General features: G+C 41.5%; 1 protein-coding gene across 1 annotated transcript; it reads left to right on the forward strand.

Moving 5' to 3' along the window:
- Window positions 1-108: 108 nt before the first annotated feature.
- Window positions 109-27923, forward strand: LOC311194090 (ADP-ribosylation factor-like protein 8B; the record flags this gene model as incomplete). Its single annotated transcript, XM_084267111.1, has 7 exons — window positions 109-297; window positions 5922-6002; window positions 20683-20756; window positions 21080-21173; window positions 23281-23348; window positions 25677-25747; window positions 27874-27923. 7 exons carry the CDS (start codon window positions 109-111, stop codon window positions 27921-27923), a joined length of 627 nt encoding a protein of 208 aa, XP_084123237.1.

The raw sequence follows: 27923 nt of genomic DNA on the forward strand, positions 1-27923 counted from the left end.
TGAGGGCCCTGTCAGGCGCTCGGCTCCCCGCGCAGCCTTGCCGCCGCCGACCCCCGGCCCCGTCCCGACCCCCCGCCGCCGCTTCGCCTCGCCTCGCCCCGCGCTCCCATGCCCAGCAGCGAGGCGGTGCCGCTGGGGCTGGGCGCCTGCCGCAGGTCGGGGGCGCTGGCCGGGATGCTGGCGCTGGTGGCGCGGCTGCTGGAGTGGCTGCGCTCGCTGTTCTGGAAGGAAGAGATGGAGCTCACCCTGGTGGGGCTGCAGTACTCGGGCAAGACCACGCTGCTCACCGTGCTGGCGGTACGCTGCCGTGGCCCGGCCGCCCGCCGGCCAGGTGCAGGGGCAGGGCGGCGAGGGGGGGGAGAGCGGGGAGCTCAGGGCGGCGGCCGGCGGGGAGGGGGTGTGCGGGTGTCGTTGCGGGCGGTGAGGCGGGAGGCGACGGCCCGGCATTCTGGCGTGGCTGGAGGGGACTGCCCGCCCCTGGCCGGCCGCTTCGCGCCGCTTCCCCCGGCAACAAGTGCGGGCTTTGCCCCCAGGGCCTCCGGCGAGGCCGCCTCCAGTCATGGGGTCCCGCGGCGCGGGGATGCGCTGTGAAGGGTGGGTGGGAGGGAGGAAGGGAGGGATGGAGGGGTTCGGCGGGAGGGGACATGAGCCAGTTCTTGAAGCTTTTGGAACCCCGAGAACTGCAGAGCAGGCTCGGATGGGTGTGAAATTGTTTTAAGAGGGAGAAAGAAAATGTCTCCTGTGTGTGGACTGCAAAGTGTGCCCCTCGCAAAGCAGATTCCTGGGCACGGTCTCATGCCCCTGATTCAGCGTTGGCTTTTCACAGCCACTGTATCCCAAAATAACTCAGAATATATTGTGCATCCTCCAAGGCCTCACCTCCCCTGCCACTGAACTCTCCCCTCCCATCAGCTGCGTCAGTATTAATGCCTCCCACAATTCCTTGGAAGCTGTCTGCCATCATTCAAGTCTGATTTTTGGCATTCCCTTCCCACTATGACGATGGCCTTGCAGCCTTGTTCCTCTCTAACACCTGCCGTGATGCTTTCCATTTTGTCACCGTGCTGAAGCTCATTCCTCATCTCCCATTGCCTTCCTACATTTGGGTCCATCCTGAAAATTTGCTTCCCACTCGAAGATAGAAAAAAATATGTTAAATATGATTAGTACTAATCATGAGAGTTACCAGTGCATACCCTTTTTCTGCGAGGTGGTCACTGCAGTTAGATGTACTGCAGCTTCACCTGCCATGAGCTTTCACATATCTTTAGTTTTTATCCTGAAAGGTTACTGGATCAAGAATCAAAATCATCCTGGGAGGTGTATGGCCCAAAGATTGAGAAAATAATGAACACGAGTATATAATACGTATTGTTTCCTTTCATATACAATTATGAGTTAAGGGGAAAATAGAAGATTAGTGTGAGTGAGTTAAGAAGAGGAGATAAAGAAGGAGAAAAAGGAACATAGTAGGGAAAGTACAAAAAGCAATGAAATTATGCATTGGGGGACATTAGCAATCAGTAATCAGAAAATGTTTATGGAACTGGTATTTTAGTTAGCTTGTGAGGCACTCAGGCAATCTTGGTAACATGGGCCTCAGCACTGCTCATGCCTATTGGAAGTGTTCATCTCCCAAGGGCAGGCTTTGAGGAAGGGGAGAAAGGCATGGCAAATTGTATTGCTTGTTGCATTGATTTCATAAATGGTGGAAAGAATGCAGCAGTTCAGAGACCTCGTAACAGTAGCATGTGGCATTAGATTGTGTATAACTGCTCACTTAAACTACACCACCAGTAGAAGAGCATCTTAGGTATTTTTCTCTCTCATGCTAATATCTTGAATACCAGAGCACTGCTGTTACTGCAGGTCTGATTTTGCCAGCAAATAGAATGTTCTACAAGGTATCCATGTTTTCGTATTTGGGGACTGTCACAGGTTTCAGGTTTTGTAGCTTTTGGATCCGTAAGTCTGGAAATGGTATGCCATTGTAATCATCAAAGAGGAGTGGTTAAGGAATTTGGGATTAAACGATTTTAGATAAGGCAATAGATAGTCATAGAATCATTTCAGTTGGAAAAGAACTTAAAGATCAAGTCCAACCGTTAACCCAGCACTGCCAAGTCCACCAGTAAACCATGTCCCTAAGCACCACATCTACATGTCGTTTAAATACCTCCAGAGATGGTGACTCAACCACTTCCCTGGGCAGCCTGTTCCAGTGATTGACAACCCTTCAGTGAAGAAATTTTTCCTAATATCTAATCTAAACCTCCCCAAGAGCAACTTGAGGCCATTTTCTCTTGTCCTATCATTTGGTACTTGGAAGAAGAAATCAACACCCACCTGGCTACAACCTCCTTTCAGGTGGTTAAAGAGAGCTATAAGGTCTCCCCTCAGCCTCCTTTTCTCCAGGCTAAACAGCTTCAGTTCCCTCAGTTGCTCCTCATAAGATTTGTGCTCCAGGCCCTTCACCAGCTTCATGGCTTTTCTTTGAACACACTCTAGCACATCAATGTCCTTCTAGTGAGGGGCACAAAACTGACCACAGCACTCAAGTTGCAGCCTCACCAGTGCTGAGTACAGGGGCACAATCACTTCCCTACTCCAGCTGGGCACACTGTTTCTGATACAAGCCAGGATGCTGTTGGCCTTGTTGGCTACCTGGGCACACTGCTGGCTCATATTCAGTTGGTTATTTACCAACACCCACAGTTTTTTTTTTTCAACTGGGAACTTTGCAGTTGCTCTTCCCCAAGCCTGTGGTGTTGCGTGGCATTGTTGTGACCCAGGTGCAGGACCCGGCAGTTACCCTTGTTGAACCTCACGCAGTTGGCCTCAGTCCATTGATACAGCCTGTCCAGATCCATCTGTAGAGTCTTCCTACTCTCAACCAGATCAAAATTCCTACACAACTTGGTGTTTTCTGCCAAATTACCGAGGGTGCACTTGATCCCCTCATCTGGGTCTTTGATAAAGATAGGAAAGAGAAATGCCCCCAGTACTGATTCCTGGGGTCCACTTGTGACTGGCCACCAACTGGATTTAATTCTGCTCACTGCAACCCTTTTGGCCTGGCCATCCAGCCAGTTCTTTACCCAGTGAGGAATACATCCATGAGCAGCTAGTTTCTCCAGGAGAATGCTATAAGAAACAATGCCAGAGGCTTTCCTGAAGTCCAGGTGGACAACAGCCACAGCCTTTCCTTCATCCACTAAACGAGTCACCTTTTCAAAGGAGGAGATGAGGTAGGTCAAGCAGGGTCTGCCTTTCATGAGCCCATGCTGACTGGAGCTGATCACCTGGTTGTTGGTAGTAGCTTATTCTTGAACACAGTTGGTACAGGGGATGGCAATAGGTTGGGAACTCTATGTGCATTTACGTGTACGTGGATAGAGTGTGAGAAGATGAAAATAACTGCTACAAAATAGCGGCTAGTTGAAATACAAACTTCAATGGATCATAAGAACAAACAGTGGGAAATTGCTATTATTCCTACATTACAATAGTATTAAGAGATCATATCACGCTGACACTGAATAAACACCCTCTGAGGCAGCCTCTTCCCTAAGGAGTTTGAGCTGTATTTAGTCTTCTGGAAACCTTGGATGACATCACTGCTTTTTACTATGGCTGCGCCCTGGTGTAATGGAGTAGAATCTGGCTCATGGTTGTTGATATGGTTGGGGGTAAGCTCAGTATTCAGCAACGTTTAAAGAGGGCATTGCAAATTTCTTAGCATCAGCTATTTTAATCTGTGTCAGGGTGTAATCTCTTTTTTACTGAGGTGTAAGACAATAAATTTGTTTGTACATCTTGAATATTCACAAAAATTGGTAATTTGTAATGTAAAAGTTTCCTTAGAAAGCAAAACAGAACAGTTTCTTACTTCATGTTGCAGGCAAAAGGTTTAACATACTACCTTTTTTCCTTCAGTGCACGGGAAAGTAAAGAACTGTAAATGTAGTATTTTCTTTGTATCTGGTTCTATTCTGCCATAATGGAAAAAATTTTAGAGGAAGGACTAAAGACTAATAAAGGGGACACTAATTCTTCGCATTCTGTCCCCAATATCAGAGCAGTTGTGTTTTGTTGTTTGGTTTTGGTTTTTTTTTTTTTAATTTTTGTCTTCTAGTGTAGTATATTGCATACAGTATTTAATTTGCTGACAAAAGAGGAATCCAGACTTTGTGTGAGTTAGTGTAAACAATAGCCTCCAGAGGCTGTTTGTGCTTGAGTTATTATGCTACATTCTGAAGTTTATGTGTTCATATGTGTCTGTATGCCTGTGCTCCACAAATAAATATGCTATATATTTTAGCATATTAAGCTGGTATCTGCTACAGGTGATGGTTACCAACTGATTTTGTCTTACTCCATCTGATTATAAACTTCTCTGACTGATGGGTATGTATATCTGTATGAAACTGCAGGTGCATTTATCTTCACTGCTGTTGACAAGTCACGGGAGCAAGGAAATGGGAAGAAAAAAGAGATGGGGAATATCTATAGTATAGAATTTAATAAGAAGGTTCCCATAGGTAAGGTTGAGCAAGTAATTGATGGAAGTGGTTTCTTGCCTGAAGGATCTAATTCCAAACCCCAAAATCTTGTGAGAGGATCAAGTAACTGTTAAAGGTCATACAGCTTTTAAAGTCCCAGATTAAAAATAATTACTCTTAGTGTGTGAATGTAAACTAGAGGCATAGTTTATTCTCACTCTGCCATGAACAGTAAAAATTGCAGAAAGCTTACGGAGACCAGCAGTAGCACTGGGCGTAGCTGGTGGCAGTGTGTGTTTTGTGAGGCATGCCGCTCCTCCAGGGCATCTTGAAGCTCTCATCATCCACTTTGCAGATTGGAGGAACCTGTTGGAACATGTTGGCTTCCTTCCTAGTCCACATACCCAAGTTTTCTTCAGAAAAAAACAGCAGGTCATATAGGATGATTAGGTGGGTGAAGGGAATGTGGGCAGGTAGACATGGAAGGGCAATGGCAAGTCCAGAAGGTCCTTCTCTCCTTTCTGGATGACTAGAAAACTGGGACTACTCTGCGTGTTGCAGATAGTACCTGGGCCTCTTTGTAGACATGACTGCTAAGTAGCCATCTGTCTGTCTTATGTACCATGCCTAGGGGACACAATACCTTATTAATGATACATTTGGCAAATTAATAATGAATAATGAGGTATGTGCTTAGGTCTGAGTTTCAGCTTTCTCCTCAAAAGCTGTCTTCTGAAGTCAGTAGATGTGTGTAAGGTTCCCACTGGCATGATGACAGGCATCTGTCGTAAAAGTATTGCTCTGAGCTGGGGGAGGAGGCAGCGTTTTTGAGTTTCTTCTGTGCTGAGTTAGTACATTATATTTTTCTGTCTTAATGGCAATCTCTTAGCTTCCATAGTGAGACTCTTCTGCTGCCATCTGCTCAGAAGGAAAGGGTCTACATGTAGTACTGTCTGCATGAATACTCCTTTGCTATTTATTGTATTTGGGGTTAAATCATTGGTAGGCACAGTGAGAAACTACAGAGGAAAATCCTGGTGTAGTCAGTTTTATCATACTTTATCATATTAGGGGTTGGACTAGATGGCCTTTAAAGGTCTCTTCCAACACAAAACATTCTGCAATTCTGTGATGCTGTATTTTCACTGCACTGCTTCCTGGTTTGTTGAAGGATCAGATGAAGAATTATCTGAAGTCTCGTGGTTTCTGGGGTGATCTTTATGGCTGAGGGGAATAAAAGATCATTTAAAGGGACTGAAATGAACAGTCTTCCTTGGTGTGACAATGCATTAATTGAAGTGCTGGCCAGTGGCTTTACAGAAGATGAATATATTTAACAATGTTGTAAAATAAAAATTTGAGATTGCACATGAGAAACATATCTGCTGTATGTCAACTTTTTTTCTTTCTTTATTCTAGTCAGGGCAGTTCACAGAAGATATGATTCCTACAGTAGGATTCAACATGAGAAAAATAACAAAAGGAAATGTAACCATAAAGGTAGGTGTGCATGTTTGAATTAATATAGAGTGACTAACAAAGTGATTTCAACTTGGAATGTGAAAATGTAAGAAACTTCTTTTAAGGTCGTGGGATCATTTACCTATTTTTCTAGCTCAAAAATACCTGTTTTGAAGCATATAGCATAACATATATATATTTCTGTTACATTAATCTGTTTGATTTCATTATATCCATGCTGGGCAGAAGCTTTATTGTGCTTTTTTTGGGTTAGAAAGGTCATAAAATTCATAGATACAAAGGGAGCTGAGTTAATTTCTGGAGGTGCCTCTCCTCTTTCCCCCTCACAACTGTAAGTGAAATCTGAAGCAACTTCACTCCTAACTTAGCATCTCAGCAGAGTGTAGTTTAGCTCACATAATATTAGCTATATGGAAATAAAACATCTGATGTAAGTCATCATGGAACCATCTCTTAGGCCTATAGAGAAATATGGATGATGCCTGTTTGGTTGATTCATGTCATAGGCATCAAAATGGAGATAAATCACTCCAGTAGTATTCAGGCACCCTCTGATTATTAAGGGAGCCTGGTTGATCAGTCTAGATCAAATTCATAACTTATATCTAAAATTAGTTGAAGAGAATATAGATTTTTTTGCCTTTGCCTTGACTTTTCCCTTCTTTTCCTTATTTTTCTCTCCTTTCTCCCTCAGTTCTAAAGATACTTTTTCCTTTGGTTTTGTGTAACTCCTAAACCTAGGAAGAAGAATTTTCTGAAACTACCTGCAATGTGGATATAAGCAGTTGTTAACTGTCTACCCACTTGTTCTAAATAGTGTGCAGATAAAGTGTGGTACAAAGAATAATGGACTAGTTGGGAGATGTTGAAGCTGAACTAAAAAAAACCCTAAAATGACCATAGTGTTATAAAACCTGTGACTGCCTGTCTGTTTCTGGTCATAATATCTTGCTACACTCTTTCAAGATTTCACATGACTGTAGGGCCTTCTTTACTCGTGTATCTACTTCTGTGGTACAAGTTTGCAGAATAATGAATAGGTTCCTCCAAACTGCTCCTGTGTTACTATGCCTAATAAGTGAGTCTTTGAAAAATCTATTGAGATGGGAAGTGTAATGTCACCCAACTATTTCCCCTCATCACCTCAGCCCTCTTTCCCATATACCTGCTTGAAAGTCATGCCAGGTTTGGCTGAAATAAAAACTCTTTAACATTACTCACGATTTGGTCTGATTTTAATTTCCCAGGAAACTTTGTCAGATTGCCAAAAATAAATAATGGTGAGTATCTTAAAACTAGGTCCACAGTAAAGACTGTAATAGACTTAAAAGGAAAATGGAGTAAAAAGTGGAGGAGAGTCATTATTGCCTTGGTAACCTCAACTTTGTGGGTTTGTGCATGATCATTATGATGAGTACATGATTAGAGCCTACTTTGGGAGAGAATCTGACCTCACTCTTGTCACAGAGTGGGTGAGCAAGAAATCAAAGTAGCATTTTTAATTCACTCATTTCCTGAAAGGTAAATGTTTGGTAGAAGTCTAAATTTTCCTTTTTTTTTTTTTCTTTTAAAAGAACCCCAACTCACAGGACAGACACTGTGATACTCAATACAACATATCCAAACTCTTATTTGAAAGAAAAGGACTAGCATTACTTTACACAGTGGGCAGCTCTATGAAAACACATAAGAATCTATAGGGCACTATGAGTAAACTTGCATCAGTTGGACTTTATGTGTGGAAAATGTAGGTGACCAGATTAAAAAGCCTCTCAGCACTAATTCTTGCAGTCAATCCTGTATGCTCAATTTATTTTGGAGACCCAGGAATCTGAAAGAGTCAAAGATAACTGATCTGGCCTTTCAGGACACAGAAGTAGCACACAAGGTGCACATTCTGCTGTGTAACAGATGTGTAGCTTTTTCTTGTACATGGGGGCTGTTACTTCACCATGCTTTCTGTCAGTTCTTATGATTATGTTGGAAACTGGCGAAAAACAACCACAGAATTTCACTGATACTGAGATTTCACTTCTGGTCTTGGCCTTTCTTCACCTCTATTCTCAGTATATACAAGATCATCCCAAGATCTCCCTCATCTCAGCTGGTTCATTTGCCTGTGGCCAGCTCTGCTTGTGGTAGTGCATACACCACGTGTAAGGTAAGGCCGGTGAGGGGACATTTCAAGTTATGGGAACATCTGCTCTGATTGCAGTAGGGCAGTATACAGGCTACGCAACAAGAAGGTATATTGATAAGTGGAGAGCTTTTTCCTCTCTTTCCTAGCTCTGGAGTTTCCCTCTAACTGTCCTCATGCCTCTTAGCTTGTCCTCATCAAACATGTTCCCCTCTTCCACTGCCTGGTTTCTTTGTGCCTCATCAATTTGTGTATACACAAAAAGGCCAAACCCTAAGCACCTCATTCCTCAAAATACCAGCTCCTATCCTTTAAAAAGGAAGTGGCAAATGTCCTTTCCTAGTTCAGGAGTGAGTTTGTCAGACCCTCTGTTGAATGTATCTCAAAAGCCATCCGTGTGTTGCAGAGGAAAGAGCTGAATTCTGCTAGAGAAAGAACATAATTCAGCCAACTTCAGCTTGGTACATTTTTGTTTATCTTCTCCTGAAGGGTGCCTTTTTAATCAAAATCAGAAATTCGGAATATTTATTCAAATTCTGCTTTCCAAATAGAATCTTTCTGGTAAAGGGAAATAAATCCAATCCCTTTAAAAAAACCCCAAAAAATCACAAAATAAACTTTTTAATACATCCATTTTCCTGCCTATGGTAGCACATCTAAACATCAGTATGATATTTCTCATGCTAGGGACTAATTAGACTTACCTTCTGGGAAACCTACGAGGGAGTCAGGCCAGCTCAGTGAGGGTGGCAGAGATGAAAGTTCATCTTTTACAGTCAACTTAAGTAGATCATGGTGTGAGGTTTTACATTCTACCTTAAGCCTGGCCCTGCACACTGGCACCAGTGATCACATGGCAGAGCCGTAGTCAGATCAGCCAACTGGTTGACCTCATGAAAGCAACCTCTAAAACAAACCCAACAGCCAACCAGCCAAACCAAACCTGCCCCCACGCTAGTTTCTCCCCAGCCAGATTACCTGAGTAGTGTGCTCCCCAAACAGCTGTGTGATTGCTGGGACCACTGCATTGTGGTAATGTAGGATACAGGTATGGGCAAAGTGATGCATTTTGGGGGCAACCTGGGTAGATTGGGTTGGGTAGCTGCAAAACATCATATTTAAAGCGCAGAATCTGGACAGGAAGAAAGTACTCTCTCCATTTGGTGAGAAAAAGTTTTCCATCACCTTTCCAGTGGTGGCTGCAACTTTTAAATACAACTAACACCAGCTGCTGCTAGAAGGCTGCTAGAATTTTGTGTTCAGCATGCGAACATGGACTGCTTGTGGATGCAGATGGATCAGTGACCATATTAAAAAAAATAAATGTTTAATGCTATGGATGGAACTTTGGGTGGTGTTACGTTTTCTAGTCCTTATGATTAATTCGTGAGTCATATTCACTATGAAAGAGAATTTATGGAGAAGTCAATTGGCATTGATGTCAGAAGAACAGTCTGACTGATGTGCTAATTGTATAGATTTTCCTCTCCAAGATTCTGTGTATTATACACAAATTAACATGCTCACTAGCTGTGACAGCAAATCAAATAGTGTACTTACAACAACATCAGAGGTATTGCCTTGCCACGTGCAAATGCATCTGAGGCCATCCCATGCTTTCTTGACCCTTACACATCAGTGGCAGATGTGTAGAATGGGACCAGTGATACAATTGCGATTAGCAGTGTGGTATGAGGCAGGAAATGCAGACAAGCAAAAGCTGTTTTGTTGCAGTCTAAGTAGTCAAACTGCCTTAAGTTTTTGTTTTTTCAAGGAGGATTTTTGTTCACATCGTTGTTTCAGGGAGGCAGGTGTTCTTTGTCCTCCTGCCTGAGCCTGCCCTTCTCTTTCACAAGAGTACTTTTGTACTGAAGCAGTACCTTCCACTTCAGCTTTACCAATGCTTCCTAACCCCTCCAGGAGAGCATTCCATTTTGTTTATTCCTAAACATCAGTTTCATAAACTTCATCACATCTGCCTTGGTTTACCACTGATCAAAGAAGTCTATAGATGCCACAGTTCATAAAAAAGATAACAGATTCTAGCATAGATAATAAATAATCCACAGGAATAGGAATTTCCATTCAGTTCCCTTGTTTTCTGTCTTTTGTGTAGAAACAATTAAGGCCATGGTTTAGAGTTTATATAGAGAAAGCGTAAAGATAGTTGAGAAGGCATAAAGATAATTGAGTGCTGTACTGAAGCTTCTACAGAATTCTACAGCATTGTCAGACATGGAAGAATATGAGAAAACTGTTGAAAAGGAGAAAACCAGACAAACAAAGTAATTTACAAGTAGACAGAGTCCTCAAAATAAAGTGTTTTTTGAGCCAGGGTAGTTCAAGTAGGTAAAGGAAATGACTGGTAAGTTTGTACTGGAGTTTTCTGCACGAACAACATTCCAAGATAGAGTTCACACTGGGAGGAGGCATGTGAATTTCTGTGGAACTGTGCCTTGTTTTACACTTTGATCTCAAAAGTCATGTTATATATAGTTGTATAATAGAGTTGTTAAGAATAAGGGGATAATGTTAACAGTAATAATATGTGTATTAGTTTTAAATCACACAGAATTACACAAAGTGTTAGGAGTTGGAAGGGACCTTGAAGGATCATCTAGTACCACCTCCAGAGCAGGATCACCTAGAGTAGGTCACAATCTGCATAGGAAGATAATTTCCCTTAACCAGCTCTCATGGTCTCTCTGCTACATTAGCATACAGTGAAAATAAGAACTATAGGGGAATATGGCTCTTGGGTACAGATGCTTATTTCCATAAAAGCCTGGCAAGATGAAGTACTTGTGCATTCATGTATCTAGGTAAGCATTTAAAATCTTACAGTCTAATTGCTGGGCAAAGTTTCCAAAATTATTTTACTGTGAGAAGAATGACATCATTTGTTGACAAGTTGATGAGTGAAGAATGGGGAGGGGAATGCCTCTTGCTGGAATCCTTTGATGAGCTATTTGCAGCCTAGTCAACAAGGATTCAGAGTTAAATTTTCTTTAACCTTTTTATCCCAAAAAAGCAGGTTACCTTTCTCATAGAAATACTGTGATATTCAATTTCACCTATTATTAAAATTCCTGGATAACATATTATTTTATTAAACCTATGAAGTCCTACAGACATGGCAGGAATCATCTTCACGGTGAGGAGATAGGTCTTGCATATAACCTTTTTCAAAGGTCTTTGGGGGCACTGCAAAGCAAAATCAGTTAAACTTTCTGTAAGAGTGAGGCTGAGTCAAAAGATTGTCAAGTGAAAAAATGGGTTTGGGGCCTTGAGCGGCCTGGTCTAGTGAGAGGTGTCCCTGCTCATGGCAGAGGGGTTTGGACTTGGTGACCTTTAAAGATCCCTTCCAACTCAAACTATTCTATGATTCTATGAAGTGTAAGGCTGATCATCTCAGGCAAAGTAAGTTGCAACACCAACAAGTAGGTGATACTAATCCTTCATGTAGTTTTGGCCACATTCTGGGGTAAGCGCTGAGAAGGAAGTAGTATGCTAGTGCCTCTGTCTGGCTTGTATATCTAGATTCCATACAATTCCAGAAGGCAGTAAGAACTAAGGAGCGCAGAGCCTTCTATACTTTCTTCCAATTTTGGCAGTCATTTCCAGAAGCCAGTAGATTTATTCTCAGATTTACCTCTTACCCTAATGTGAAAAGTATGGTCACTGGCATACCTGCATGTGTGAGTATTTACCTGAACCACACTGAAAGAAGAACACTGATTTGTGCATGCTCAGTCTGTAGGAAGATGCCAGTTTCATGTGCTTTTTAATCAAAGTTGTGCTGCCAGCTTTAACCATGAATTGTCAACATTTGGCTTCTCAATGTATTTAATAAAACCTGTCACCTGTTATGTAAAAAAATAAATTAAAAAAAAAAAAGAGGCAAAGAGGAAAGATTTCACCACACAGTCTTTGAAATCAAAACAGGAAGCTTTATGGATTTTGAGGTTGTGGTTGAGGTATTAAATTGCAGGATGATTTCCAGCATCAAAATACCTGATGTACTATAACTTAGGGGTCAGTTAATGTTATTTTGATGAAGCTCATAACCAAACTGATGACCATCATTTTTGTTTGTTTGTTTGACAGAAAAATCTATGACTGAATTAATACAGAGTTTTAATTCCAAACAACTTCTGTTGTTTGCTGAGATGCTTGATTTTGATGGAATGTCTCTGGTTTTAGGTCAGAGGTACTTTTGGTGAGATTTACTGCTCAGTAAGCTCAACAACAGCCGAAAAATTCCGTGTATCAGCAGACACGCGACGTGAACTGCTGCTGTAACTGATTGGGAAGCTCCAACTAATCAACCTTTGACTCTCCCAGTGGTGGTTTCAGCTATCAAAAAGAAATAGAGCAACGCGCGACGTGCGTACGGCCAGGGAATGCAGCAGCTGCACTGTCCCTGCCCTCGCTTCGTTCTCGTAGAGCGGCACCGCCCGCCGGTGTGCGCCCCGGGCGTGGGTGCTGCGGTCCGGAGGGAGCCGCCGCTCAGGGCACCGGAGCGGCTGAGATCGCACCGCGTCACCCCAGCGTCACCGCTAGAGGCCAGCGTCCTTCCACCAGCCAGCCCCGGCTAGGCTGCTTGGAGGGCGAAGGGAAGCTTCTTCCTACTTGCTCTGATGTGGCAGAGGGAGGAGGGGGAGGAGCAGAAAGGAGCATCCCGGCTCCTCTTCCAGCTTCATTGGTTGCAGCACTCGTCAGTCTTGTTTCCAATCCTCCAGACATCCTCATAGAGGTCTCGTGCTTTGTAATACTTTACCGTGCTGTTCAGCAGCAATTGAAAAACATCTTAACCTGTCATGTCATCCATCTCGTGTGTCATGCAGTAACACAAGCCTCAGTGTGTGCTGCCTGTATAGCTCCAGCAGTGTTTCAGCAAGCACTGGCTGTTCTGTGTGGCTTGGGTCACTGTAAGAAGGCTGTGTCATTTCTGGGCTGTTTTCAAGTCAAAGTGGTTATTTCTATAAATAAGTGGTTTTGTGGGATGTCCCAGTGATTTGTGATGGTTGTGTGTAAGGAGACGTTGTGCTGCTGGATTCAAAAGGGCTGTGATCTGCAGCAGGAAGCCCTGTTATTAGTGATAGACCCCAGGGATTGTTTTGTGTCTTTTAGTGACCTGGATGATGGGGTAAGGTTAGGGGACTCCCAACAGTTTTGCTGACAATACCAAACTAAGAGGAGGGCTGATGCACGAGAGGGTCATGCTGTCATCTAGAGGGACCTCCACAGGCTGGAGAAATGGGCTGACAGGGCCTTTACGAAGCTAAAGAAAGCCCTGTACCTTGGAAGGGTGAACCCCAGGCGTCACCACAGGCTGACTGGCTGGAAAGCAGCTTTGTAGAAAGGAACCTGGGGGTCCTGGTGGACACCAAGTTGAGCACTGCTGTGCAGCGTATCTTTGCAGCAGCATCCTGGGCTGCATTTAGAAGAGCTTTGACAGGAGGGCAAGGGAGGTGATCCCTCCCTTTTGCTTGGCACTGCAAGATCATACCTCAATTACTGTCCTATTCTGGGCCTCTCAGTACAAGAGTATTATGGGGCTACCAGTGAAGGTCCTTGAAGCTGATAAAGGGACGGGAGCATCTCTCATATGAGGAGATGCTGAGATACCTGAGACTGTTTAGCTTAGAGAAGAGAAGGCTGAGGAAGATCTCATCAGTGTAGCTGGAAGTTGTAGCCAGACTTTTCTCAGTGGTACCCAGTGACAGGACAAGTGGCAATGGGAACAAACTAAAATGTGGGAATTTTGTTTAAGCAATAAAAAAAAAAAGTGGTTTTACTGTGAAGGTGATAGAACATTGGAGCAGGTTGACCAGGCAAATTCTGGAGTCTCCCTCCTTGGATTAGCCTGCTCTAGGTGACCATACTTTGACCAGGCTGAGTTGGACTATACAAGCTCCAAAGGGCCCTGCAACCCTCAGTGGTTCTGTGATTCTGTGAAAAGTAGTTAAATGAAAGTTAGACGGTAGTTCAGAGAATGAGTATGGTGCATACTCAGAATTACTCAATGATCAATTAAGAAGGAAAAGCATGAAACCACTCTTCCATCTGATAGTTTGGGGAGAACAGAATGGGAGACAGCAACTGTGCTGTGACTTGTGTGCTGCAGAGTGTGAGACAGGACCATGCATTAGATAGGAACCTCTACAATGGTCAGGACAAATAGGTGGGGCCAGAAACCAGTGTCCTAAGTCAGAATAGGCAGCATGGAATGTCTCACCTGTCATTCAGAGTACCTGTTATGACTCCTAAAAATAAGGACTGAGAGTTTATCTCAAGTAATCATCTAAACCAAACTCATGCTCTAAGGTGAATCAGATATTTACCTAAGTATCTTAGGTAATTGTTTCTTAAAATCTTTTCTTCCATTAAGAAGGTTCTACAATACTTCTTGTTTCATACAATGTTCTTTCGCTGTAAGTGGTTGAAAGCTCTTTTCCTGATACCTGACGTGAGTTGCTGTCATCACAAATTGGGCTGCTCTTTTCTTCTATGTCTGGCAGCCATTTCCTGGTAAACATGATTTTGCTCACCCCTCCCCTCTTTATGGGTCATATTTTCAAAATCTCATCTCACCCTTTTGTTTCCCATCTGGACTTTTTCAGATTTGTCTGTTCTGTAGACTGATGCTGAAAACCAGAGTCTCCCTGATGCTGAGCACAGGGCAGTATGCATTTCCAAAATCATATGTAAGATGCTTCTGCTAGTGCATGCTGATTTAAGATCAGCAACACTGTTGAAGCACATGTTTAGTTTGTGAACTGCTCAAGCTTTTTGTCCTACACTTCTACCTGGTTATTATCCATTTTGTCATAGTGCATGTGGTTCCCTCTGTCCAAATGTAGCCTTTTGAACTTGACTGTGTTAAATTTCAGCTGCTTTATACCAGACCATCCCTCTAGTTGGTCCAGATGCTTTAGGATTCTGATCTTTTTATCCACTCCCAGCTTGAAGTTATCTGTAGTTTATATAAGCAAATGTTCTATTTCAGTGTCCTGTTGGGACACTTGGTTAGTTCTGTCCTCAGCAGCTTTGCCTCATTGATAAATGCTGGGAATCTGTCAGGATTGCTCAGGCTTCGGGGGACACACACACAAGGAGAGTGCCAGGGAGCTGCTTAGTGTGGTTAAATCTGTAGTGGAAGAATGTCCTTTTCTTGTCTAATCTACTAATATTAGATTATTTTTACCCAGCATACACACTGTTTTTCTCTGCTACTGAGCAAATACTCATTTTTGCTTTCATGCTTACATATTCTTCAAGGACAAGCAGAATTAATAATCATTACAGTAGTTATTGATTGGCTGTTTTGAGCTAGCACTGTCCTTGCCTCTGGTCTCCTTGCCCTCAGTCTTCCAAATGCAAGCTCTGCATACAATGTATAACTTCTATACAGCTGCTTTCAACTGAATCTCTTGGATTTGGATGTGTAGAGACTGATTCATCACCATGTGAAAAGAGAGTGTAACAGATTGCATGTGGTCACACAGAATCAGGGCTTTCGGCTTCAGGGAAGACTCTATATTGAGGATAGGCTGGATTGGCCCCTTCTATTTAGAGGTTTGTTACATCTTGATTAAGGGGATTACGTTCTTATCTCCAAAGCTGGGTTCCCTGGTGCTCTCCTGCCTCAGGTAAGCAGGTAAGCAGCACGAGGTTCAGAAAAAATGTTTTCTGAGAGCAGACTTTGTTTTTGTGTCCTGTTTAAAATTCACATGTTGATCCTTCCAGCATTGCACCCCGTGTCTCTGAAAAAATGGCAAATACACCCTGGTCCTTGAGAAATACCCTCTCCCATCAAAATGCCCCTGTGCTTGTTTTCAGGAGTTTAAGCTGTTCAGCCGTTTTGTGTTGTGAGTCTAAGTTAATTTCCAGTTCTCTGGGAATTAAATAATTATATTAAATAATTAAATAACCATAAACTTTGAAGCGTGCAGATAATGTTTTTCAGTCTGGCGTGACTGAAATAAAATACCTAGTTACAAAAAAATGTTTAAAAGTTGGACTTTATCACTGTTGAGGAGTGACAGCAGGGTTCTTCATGGACCAAGGCTGATTCAAAGAACCCGGTGTTCTGGGAAGTATGGCCAGTGTTCTGGGAATTATTCTCTGATGAAAATTTAGCCACATGGCTAAATTTTTTTCGGCTGTAAGAACAACTGTAAAAGCATTTCCAAAATATAGGATAGTAGGTAGGAAATATTCTAAGGTAGAATATTCCCTAGAAGGTGTTCTAGCTTCCATAATAGGTTACACAGCTGGTCCTACAAGTAAGGCAGTACAGTTTTTGTATCCATTGGGCAATTGATTACAAGATTTAAGGTTATTTGATTTAGCTCTTTATTCTTCCCGTTTATTAGACAGGGAAGATGAACATTACTGGTTGAAATCTCCAGTCTAGAGTAAATGACTGTTTAGGATTTGTCTCCCCTGAGCTTAGCAAGGTGACAAGGAGGAAGGTAGCCTGTGCCAGCTGTCTAAACAATAATGGTTCACCTGGTAGGCAAGGTGGGTGAGACAGATGCAGACTGTTCCTTCTGTGGTTGTTCTCTGAGCTCTTCAGTAGCCTCAGAGAAATTTTAGTCATTTGGATTAGATGCCTGTATTTTAGGTGGGTCAAATAGAGGGAAATGAATCCCATGCTTTCCATTTACTCCCTGTCGTTACACATTGAGCTGGGTATGAATGCTGTGGCTGCTTGCTGTGTACATGTGAGCTTATTAGTCCCATCCCAGTATACATGGACTTGTCTGTGTACAATGTGGTTTTGGATGATGCCAGTGCTGCCTTATTCTGCCCAAATAGTCTTCTGTGTTTAGAATTTCCTGACCTGTTTGTTCAGGTTAGGTTTTATGGGTAATATTTTCTGAGTACTTCCAAACAGAAAGACGTATTTCTGAGTGCAAGTGTTTGTAGTGTTGGATTCAGCTTGCAAATGAAGATGCCTGAATGTAAACAGCTATGTGTCTGCAATGAGGTTTAAGCTCAAGTAGTAATAGTCAGAGGAGGTCTAGTCACCACTGTCGAGCCCAGAGTGTGGCTCTGTCGTCCTAAAGAAGATATTTCATCTGAATAACAGTCTAGGCTTCACTGACTACCATGAGATCATGGATGCTGAGCCCTTGCATTGACATCAAGATGCAAATGTGTCACTACACACATCTATGTCCACAAGAAGTATCCTACTCAGCATGGCTGAAAAAATGCTTTATAAAACTGACATCTAGGTAATACTTTTCCTAAAACTCTTTCATTAACTGTCAAGCATTCCCACAATATAGGCTAATTAAACACAACTAGAGTGATAATGAACCTTACTGTAACAGAAAGCTTTCGAAAACCTTTGAACCTGTTTTTGCTCAATTGTCATGGTGCTCCTCCATGCAAAAGAAAAGGATTTGCTCCTTAAACACAGCTGTTAGCTGCAGTCTCAAGGAGGAGTCTTAGCTCCACAGGAAGAAGCTAAACAAGAGAAATATCCAGAGAGATTCCTATTTTAGAATAATTAGATTTAACAGGTAAGTATAAGCACTATGGTAAAGGATGGATCCAAAGTCTGGCGATTAATCTGGTTTACGAATTAAAACATTGTGGCAGGGGGATTGTTGTATGATACTTGGGGTCCCTTCCAACCTAGACCATTCTATGATTCTATGATTATTTTAGGAGAGTGGAGACCTGCAAGCATGGTCAAAATTGCTACTTTATAGCAGTACACAGGAACAAATAAAATAGTGATTTGTAAAATGCAGTAGTAATAAAATATATGACACTGAGATTGAGCCTAAATAGCAACTTCTTGATATTTTAATCTCCTGTGAGGCAACGGTACTGGGTACTGTGTTTCCACTTTTTCTTTATTTGGTTTGGTTATTCTCTAGGCATTTTCTGATTCTCAAAATCAGCCACTCTTCTAGGGATAAAATTATCTCATAATATTATGAAAATATTATTCTTGAGGGACCAATGAAAGCCATTGAAATCCACCCAAACAAAAAACCCCAACCCTTTTTATAGCTAGCTGTATATTCCTGCCTCTCCCAGTTCACACCCAGAACATACTTTTTACCTGTGTATGACATATTGGGATACAAAAACAGGTGATGTGAAAAACTTGTAAGGCTCATGCAAGAAAACTTTAAAGCCAAGACTTCTCCCTGTTCCTTCCTTGTATGCTTGCAGCTCTCTCTGATGGGTCAAGTACAGTGGAAATGGTGCGAGGCAGAGATTTGTGATTTAAATAGTAGTTAACTCTGTTATTGGCTATTCAGTGTAATAAAAGAGTATTAGAAAGTAACTGCTAGCACCGTTTTCATTTCATAGGCAAAGAGGTGAGGATTTTTTTCTTTATTGCATGCCTTTGTTTTCTTCCCCCATTTCAGATCATTATAACTTAATGTATGGACATAAACTGGGTTCCCGAGCATTATTAAAAATACCTAGTCTATCTTGTGTCATTCGCCGTGTACTTTAATGAATAGCTGTAAGCCTTACAGGGAAACTGACTGGAAATGACTTATCTTTCCATTGTTTCAAGGTGACTTTTTCTCCTAATGAGAACAACACTCCTTCTGCAGTGCAATTTAACGTAGTAGATGTAGATGTATCATTAAACAAGGACAAATGCAGTATTTCTTTATCTTGTATTACTTATTTTGTGATCAGTCCAGGCTACATTATCTTGTAGATTTTTGTGGCTACCAGGAATAATCACTGTCAGTCTTTAAAAATCTAATCTTACTACTGGCCTTCCCTGTCCTCTTTCCCCTTCTTTCTTCTCTGATCTACCAAGAAAATAATTTAGTTTCTTTTTCCAGACACACAGATGTACACCAGATGGTTACTGATAGTTTCAAGGTCCTGATGAGTTGCTGGAATAATTAGTGTTGGTGTGAGGTTTGTCATCTAACTATAATACACATCTCCTTCAAGCTTTTAAAATAAAAGAGACTTTTTATTAAGACTTTTGAAACAGCGCTTCAAATGTTAGTATAGATAGCAATTGATACATAGTTCATGGTCAGAGGTTCTCTTAGCTCTCTTTTATATGTAAAATTCTTGATCTTCTAAAGGGGATCAAAGGCAATCTATATTAGGTGATAAACTAATTTAATGCCAGAAGGAATGGTAATATATCAATCACGGAATTATTTTAATGGTGAATTGGGAAATACTTCTTTCTAAAATATGAACATAAAGTGTTGAAAATTATAGATAAATTGATACAGAAATATGATTTATGGATTGTGGCATTAAAAATATAGTCCATGTTAGTTGCAAAAGGCCTTATCCCAACGATCTATTAAATCTTGCTCTTTCGTGCAAGTCTCTGCTCCCACAAAAGGTTTAATATGTTTGTATTTATAAAGTATAAATATAAAAACAACTCTTAAGAAAATTTTCCTTCTGTTTATGTTATTGCAAATTTAGTTTGTGCTGTAATGGATATGCCTCCTAGATCTGGTATACAGTACATATTGTTTTGTTAGCTAAATCAGATTAAAATAAGAAATAACTACTTCTTTTTGTCCTTGACATAGGACCAAATCCATTCCTTTTATATTTTAGTGTTCATCACTATTTTAGTAGGTGTGCCACTTCTAACACAACTGTCTTTAGATGTAGCTGCAACAGCTACATCTTGCAGCCCTTGCCTGCAAGATTGAGATCTGATCCTTTCCCTGGTAATTTGATCTTGGAAACAGTTTTGAAACAAGATTATTGTCATCCACCAAAAATACTGAATTTTTGCTAGCAAGGCAGAATGAGTAACTCCTGCACAGAAAAATAACATGCTAGCCTTTTGGCAGTAAGAAATTGAGTGGGATTGCTGGACATTAATAGCATGCATAAGTATTCGCAGGATTGGAGCTTTATAAAATCCCAAGCAGAATTTGAGCTTCCTTTCCTTAAGATTCACTGATTAATCACTTCAAGAATACCCTACACTACTGATTCTTTTCTGGTTCTCATCAGTTAATCCATGTGTCTGTGAAAGCACATTTGATGAACAAATGGGAGAGCTGTGGAGGTACTGGAGCTCCCTAGAGTGCGTCATCCTTTACATGGACTCAATCTGTTCACTGACCAACTTGTTATTTACTTAATATCCATCTTTATCTTGCTGAAGGCCTGATGCATTCCTAACTCAGGTCTCCCTATCTCTGTAAGAAATGCAACTTCATAACTGTTTACAGACAATGATGCTGTTCTTTCTGGGTGTTAGACTGTATTTGCAAGAATTCATTTCAGTATCTGGGAAAGACTGTTACTGCAGTGAGTGGGAAAGGGGCAGCATTCTCCAAATGGACACTTGGAGCTGTTAATGTCACAGGACTGACTTGGCCTCTGAATGTGCCTGTCTCCCTCCATTGACTGGAAGGGGTGGAGAAGACCAGCCTCTTGAGAAAGGTTACTTTAAAAACTGCCTTTTAGGCATTGCTGATGCAAGCTGCATGCTGCATTTAAGAGTTCTTTTGTTCCGTTCATACTGTGCAGTTCAAAAATGTTTTGGGGTTGGGGTGTTCTTAACTTTTCCAGGTATGGGACATTGGAGGGCAGCCAAGGTTCCGAAGCATGTGGGAGCGTTATTGCAGAGGAGTCAATGCAGTTGTGTAAGTTTTCTTGTGTATGCTCATACAAAATATATCTTAATATACATGCTATTATTATAGATGTGCTTTTCTTCCTGTCCACCTTCATCACGTAAGAAGACCAACACCATAAAAGTAGTGTTTACACGTTCAGCAACCCAAATGTACAAGTAATTGCATGCTCCAGGCCATTTTTTCCCCAAAGCCCATATTTAATTCTGTGTCTTACTCAGGACTGTTCTGATGCTGTTGTCAGTGCAAACATATTTGTCACATTTCGTATGTTTTAGTGCAACTTTCTGCAACTAATGACAGTACCATAAATAACTGTATTCCCATTGCAGTTACATGGTGGATGCAGCAGACTTGGAAAAAGTAGAAGCTTCAAAGAATGAGCTACACAGTTTGATAGATAAGCCACAATTGCATGGAATTCCAGTAAGTATTTTGATGATCATTCTTACCTGAATATAGACCGTATAGACTAAATCCTCTTGAATTGGTTCTTCTGGGCTCTTGAAAATGCCAGCTTAAGTATGATTCCAGTCACATTGCATGCTCTTACAAAAATTATTGTGATTTTTTGTCAGAGGACTCAGCATCTTATCAGTGGTGCAGCTTGTTCGTACATTTTCTTATCTAAAGGTCAGAATAGATTTGGAAAAAAATCATTTTCACATGTGACGTTATCAGACAGTAATTACTTCCAGTCAGTCCCCCTGTTGGCTTGGTTTGAACCAGTGACCCAGATATGTTTCTGGTAGTATCTTAAGTCACTTGAGATTTGTCTTCCTGAAGTATTTCTTCAAATAGTGCCCCCTGCTTCCAGCAATTTTTGAGGAGCTTGACTTTTCACGTCTTGGCTTTTCCTTTTTCTTTTTAGTTTTTCAAATTAAACTGTGTGGAAACAATGCAAATACGCGTCTGTTCTCTAGTAGAAAATACCAAACAAAAGTGTATTTTCTTGAAAATCTAGTGAGAAATTATGAACGTGGAGACTTAATGTTGTTTAATTAAATGTAATCTGTGAATTTAGACCTATTAGGAATCCATCAGGTTAGCATTGATATTTGATGCTGACATCACCAAGCAAGGGATTATACCTGTGATGGTAAGAAAACGGTGGTACATACAAATCAGGACGGCGTTACTCACAACTTGATGGCTCTTGCTTGACCCCTTTTTTGTAAGCAAATACTTGAACACACAGCCAGTGCAAGTGATGATAGTCACCTGAGGATGTAGACAGCCAGCCAACATGAAATCTTGGTGAGAGTAAAGTTATCACACACCCATTCTCAAAGGAGAAGTTTTCAATTCACTCTCCACCTTTTTAATAAGGTTTGTTACTGTATTTGTGTTTTTATAAGTCAAGTACATACTGAATAAATCCTACAGAAATGTGTACTCATGCTGTTTGGGCAAGTGACATTGTCTGTCCTTTGTACTGTATTCACATTCTGGTTTGCTTCCTACTTTTCCATTCTGAAATGATAGGTCTCTGGTATCTTCAGAAATATAGAATTAAGTTCCTTTCCTTTTATATGCTATAAAGTCACATTCCAATTGCCCAGCCTGACCAGCATGGTGATTTCCAAGGTGCAGTAATGTATTTTTTACTTACTGTTATTTTCTAAGTAGTAACTAGTATTGAACTTAGTTCAATTTATTGTACCCAGGCTTTGGCATTATAGATTTTAAGGTAGCTTTATTAATCTGAAACTGCAAGTTATGAGTTTTAATGTGTTCCAGATTCACAGGAAATAATGGGACAGTCTTGACTTAGAATTGTAATGCACCTGGAAAACAGTAATGCCATCATAATTAGAAAAACTCCATTGCTTACTTTGTCTTAGAATGTGCTCAGTCCATGTATCTGACCTCAATTTATACTTGACTCCTAAAGTATCTCATAGGAACTCTTAAGTTCAGTAATTTTTCTGCATTTCTCAGACTTAATTCCTAATGGCCACCATTGTGATTGCTACCATGGATGCTCAAATTGGAAGGAGAGGAATCATTAATTTTGTCTGGTGCTTGGGTGATACATGTTTTGGATGCCTGGTTGTTTAGTATGTCAGCGTTAAGAAGCAGGGGAAGAAAACTGTAGAGGGGATCACGTCTGGATCTCAAGAACCCAGCCAGTACTGTTACTTCTGATTAACAGTAGCCTGGTCCTCTGAATTGAATGTCAGTTGGTGGCTTGAGTACACCAGGTGCATGCTTTCCTCCAGGTGTAGTTGCATGCAGTCTGACATCATTCCATAATGCCATTCGGAACGGAGATTCACTTCCAGAGGAGACTTGTGATACTGATATACCCAGAAATAGTTTGATCCAGTTTTCAGAGGTGGGCACCCAGCATCTGACCCTGGCCAGGACCAGGATTTCCAGGGTGCTCCCACAGTCATTGGTCATTTTGAGTATGTCCACTTTTGTGTACTAAACACTTAAGAGCCAAAACAATGCCAACAAATGGTTAAAGACAAAATGTAAACATTGTATTGCTCCTGGATTTAACATGGATATGAATTATTTCTTTCAGGTGTTAGTCCTTGGAAATAAAAGAGACCTCCCAGGTGCACTGGATGAAAAGCAGTTAATTGAGAAATTGTAAGTAGCTGGCCCATATAAATACTGAGAAACTGTGAAATTTGATATGTAAGAGAAAATTGTTGGTAGTCTATGGCAATAGCCAGCTATAACAGATTCCATTTTACATTCCCAGATACTCTGCTTCAAGCTCTGCTGGCAGTTGAAATAGCAATCTAGACTGATAACTGACTGCAGTGGTTTTGAACCTGGACTGATTATTATTTTGGTTGTATAAAGTTGTTTCAGATAATCCTGTTTTCCCATCACTGATGGTGTGACTGCTATAGCTAGTAATAGGCTCACTTACACCTTTCAGAGTACATTGTAGTGTCAGTTTAATGCTCGAGTGGCATTAGAACAGAACCATTTCAAGCTACTCTCTGTAAATTTAAGCAATTCAGATATTTTTGGCACGTATCCAAAGCATATACTTACAGATTACTAAAATTAACTTAAATCGATGCACTGTAAGGGTAATTGGAATGAAAATACATGATTTTGTAAAAATGGCCAGTATAGCACTAATTTTGCAGAATAGGACTCTGTGTCTCAAATCACATAATTTTAATCAGTGGGAAGTGAAGTTTCAGTACAGAAGGATGGTCCAAAGGCTAAGCAACTAAACTGGGACTTAGGAAATACACAATGGCTGAAGTTGGAAGGAATCCCTGCACGTTATTTTTTCCACCCACCTGCTCAAGCAGAGCCACCTAGAGCTGCTTGCCTTGGGCTGTGTCCTGAAGGCTTTTGAATATCTCCAAGGATGGAGATGCTGCAACCTCTGTGGGCCACCTGTTCTACTACTTGGTTAGCTGCAGAGGTGAAAAGTGTTTTGTTACGTTCAGATATTTGTGCATAGTAATAACATGTCCCCTGAGCATTTTCTCATATAGGCTGAACAGTCTCAGTTCTATCAGCCTGCATTAATATGTGAGATGTTTCAGTTCTTTAATGTTTTTAGTGGCCCTTCACTGAACTCTTTCCAGTAGCTTCATATCCCTCTTGTACTGGGGAGCCCAGAATTGAACATGGCACCCCAGGTGTGGCCTTAGCAGTGCTGAGTAGAGAGGAAGGATCACCTCCCTTGACAACACTCCTCCTAATGCAGCTGAGGATACCATTGACCTTTCTGCCACATTACCAGATTGTGTTTAACTTGGTTTCCACCAGGATCCCCAGATGCTTTTCTGCAAAGCTGCTTCCCCATACAGTTGGTCCCTGGCATGTACTCCTACCTGGGGTTGTTCCTACCCATGGGCAGGACATTGCACTTACTCATGTTGAACTGTTTGAGGTTCCTGACAGCCCTTTTCTTCAGCCTGTGGAGGTCCCTCTGGATGGCAGCATGACCTTCTGATGTATCAGCCACTCCTCACAGTTTTGTATCATCACAGATGTGCTGAGGATGTGCTCTGCCCCGTCATCCTGATCATTAATGAAGGTGTTGAACAGGATTGAACCCAGTATTGATCCTTGGAGTACACTGATAGTTATTGGTCCCCAGCTAGCCTTCACACCACTGACAGCCATCTTCTGGGTCTGACTGTTCAGTTTGCAGTCTACCTCACCCTCTGCTCATCCTCAGCCTATTTATGAAGGTATTATGGGAGACAGTATCAAAAGCGTATGGAAGTCAAGGCACACAATGTCCACTGCTCTTCCCTGATCTACCAAGATGTAGATTTCATTGTAGAAGGTTATCAAGTTGGTCAAGCATGATTTCTTATTCATGAATCCATGCTGACTATTCCCACTCACTTTCCTGTCCATCACGTGCCTGCCTTCATCACCTCCCCAAGGATCAAGGGGACATTATCCTGTAGTTCTCTGGGTCCTCCTTCCTGCTCTTTCTGAAAAGTACAGTGACATTTGCTTTACTCTCCAGTCACCTCTCCCAGTGAAAACTCACTGGAAATGACTTGTCTTTATGTCGTTTCAAGGTGTGGTCATTTGAGTATGCTGATTCTGAAAGCCATTACAGATAAAACCTCTGCATTCTAAGTGAGCAGCGTAAAAAGTGAATGCTAAGCCATGGTAATGTTATTTGGTTGCCACTACAAAATGTTATTTTCAGCTCATGGATTTCTGTGTTTTTATTATTCACTATTACACTGACTTGAACAGAAACCTGAATTTTTGTGAAATTACTTTAAAACATTTAATCTTTATAGTTTAAGAAATGGGGGTTTGTATTGTGTGCAGTAGCATATTTTAAAAATATAATATCTGAGGATAGAATTAAACCCACTGAGTAAAAAGCAGAACACATGTAATTTAATGGAAATCTCTCTTGTTGGTTTTTGTGGAGTTATAACACTACTTATTTTATTACTTTTGTTTCTGTAGAAACCTTTCAGCTATCCAAGACAGAGAAATCTGTTGCTATTCTATTTCCTGTAAAGAGAAGGATAACATTGGTAAGCTGCTGGTTTTTATGGCATCATAAGTGCATACTTTGGATCAGATGTTAAAAATGCTAATGAGATTGGAATATCTAACTCCACTAGATGACTGAAAGTCTCCATTTACTTTGAAAGATTTTTTGCAAATAATGCATGCAACTCTATTTAAGTCCCGTGGAATTACTTAGTTCCATGAAAAGTTCAGATTAGTTTGATGGGGCCTTGGAAAAAGACACTTAAAACCCAAAGTAGTTGAATACCTAACAAAACCAATGTGACTTTTGAAAAAGTAATAACTGTGTATGAAGGTCTTCCAGTTGCTAGGTGATACTCAAATAACATTGGTGCTTTGCTGCATAGGAGTTTCTACTTTGTAAGCAGGATGTTACATGCGTGTGGCTGGCTGGTGATGTTCCACAGTGAGGGATTAGTGCTTTTGTCGTACTGGAGACACAAAGACCGTGTCCCAGAGACAGTGAGGACGTGCAAAATCCCATGAAGTTGTCTTCCATCTGCCTTTGCTTTTTGTCCTTTCCTCCCTCACCCTCTTTCCTTCCACTTTCCCATTTGTTTTGTCTGTCACGTTCTCCCCTTCACTTCCCTTCTCCACAAGGCAGGAGAAAGGGGTGGAGCCCAGGCTGGGCCAGCAGCAGCAGCAGTTCCCTGGTGGTACACTGCCTCTGCCACCCTTCTCCCCTGCACGCTGCTAAGACGAGTGGTGCTGGATGGGAGGAATATTTATAGACATTGATAGATATCTATATATAAATATCTGGGTAGATATTTATAGTCGCTTCTTGAGGAAGCTGGACTCGTTAGAAGAGCTGGGCAGCTCCGTAGGGCTTAGTTGAATGAGAGACAGTGGGAGTGGGAATGGGAGGAAAGCCAGTTTCTCTCAGCAGCAGGGGGGGTTTCCATCCTAGACAGAGGACTGGGTAGTGGAGGTGGTTGAGACTCTGCCATGACACCTGGTTCCTGAATACTTGCCCAAAGAAATACATGGGAGCAGACTGTGTATATCACATGTGTTAGGAACCGTGTGGGCATGAGTGGAGGACCGTGTGCTGCATTTTGAGGAAGCCCTTGAGAAACTGAAAAGAGATTGGACAAGAACCTAGGGAGATCAAAGGAATGGGAAATACAGTTTAGAATGAAAAACTATACTGAAAATATATTTAGCTTATTAAAGTGATGAGAGTGTGAGGCTGTTACGAAAACCGGAAGCTGTCTTCCTCCTCTGCACTTCTGATTGATGTTGATGCAGTTGAATGAGATGATGGGTGTTTTTTCAGTGCTTAGCTAATGGGACTCATCAGGAGGTGTGGGTGTAAGGCTGCCAGTTTCTGTGTCCAGATAGACTGTGGAAGATTAGTATGTAGTGAGAAGCTTTGTTTTAGATGCCGTGGAAAGCTTTTGTCTGCAGTCTCAGTGCCTGAGCTGGTCTGTCAGGATATTCATGGAGTGCTGTCTTGAACTTAGGACAAATTTGAATTTGAGGGCTACATGTCTTGCTACCCCCTGACATCCTTCCTGCGTCCCTGACAGATGTTACTGCCTTGAGGCAAAAACGTCTAATCTGTTCATGAATCAGTTTGTGAACTGCTGCAGTTTTCATCCCAGTGCATTAGATTGCATCAGGAGAGGTACCAATTTCAGCTATTAAATTTTAGTCCAGTGTTCCATGTCTTTCAGAGACCTTGGACTCCTACAACCTGCTGAAATGGCTTCTTAATGCTTTGTCAGATGTTTGCCCTTCTCTTTCCTTCTGGTTGTGTATTTCTGCCTTTGTTCTCACACTATGTGTCATTCTGGTCTGGATTTTACAGTTCATTTTGTGGTCATCTTAAATCTTTGCTTTTCCAACAGCTCTTCATCTCTGGTTTAGAAAACTCAGTGTCAGTTGTCATATTTCAAGAATACAGAATACCCATAATTAAAAACCAAACAAACAGCAGAAAAATAACCTTACCTGGAGTTTTAAGTACTGAATTTTTAATTAGGTGTGAATGAGAACCTGTGGTTTCTGGGTTTTGTTTATTTGAGGGTTTTTTATTTGCATTAACCTGCTGGTGGTCTGTTGTCCCTTTGCACCCAGCAACCAGCCTGCTGAGTTCTTAATTTTGTTTTATCTATCCTGGCAGACATAACATTACAATGGCTTATTCAGCACTCCAAATCAAGACACTGTTGA

Source organism: Gallinula chloropus (assembly GCF_964237585.1).
Source record: "Gallinula chloropus genome assembly, chromosome: 1".
NCBI lineage: Eukaryota > Metazoa > Chordata > Aves > Gruiformes > Rallidae > Gallinula > Gallinula chloropus.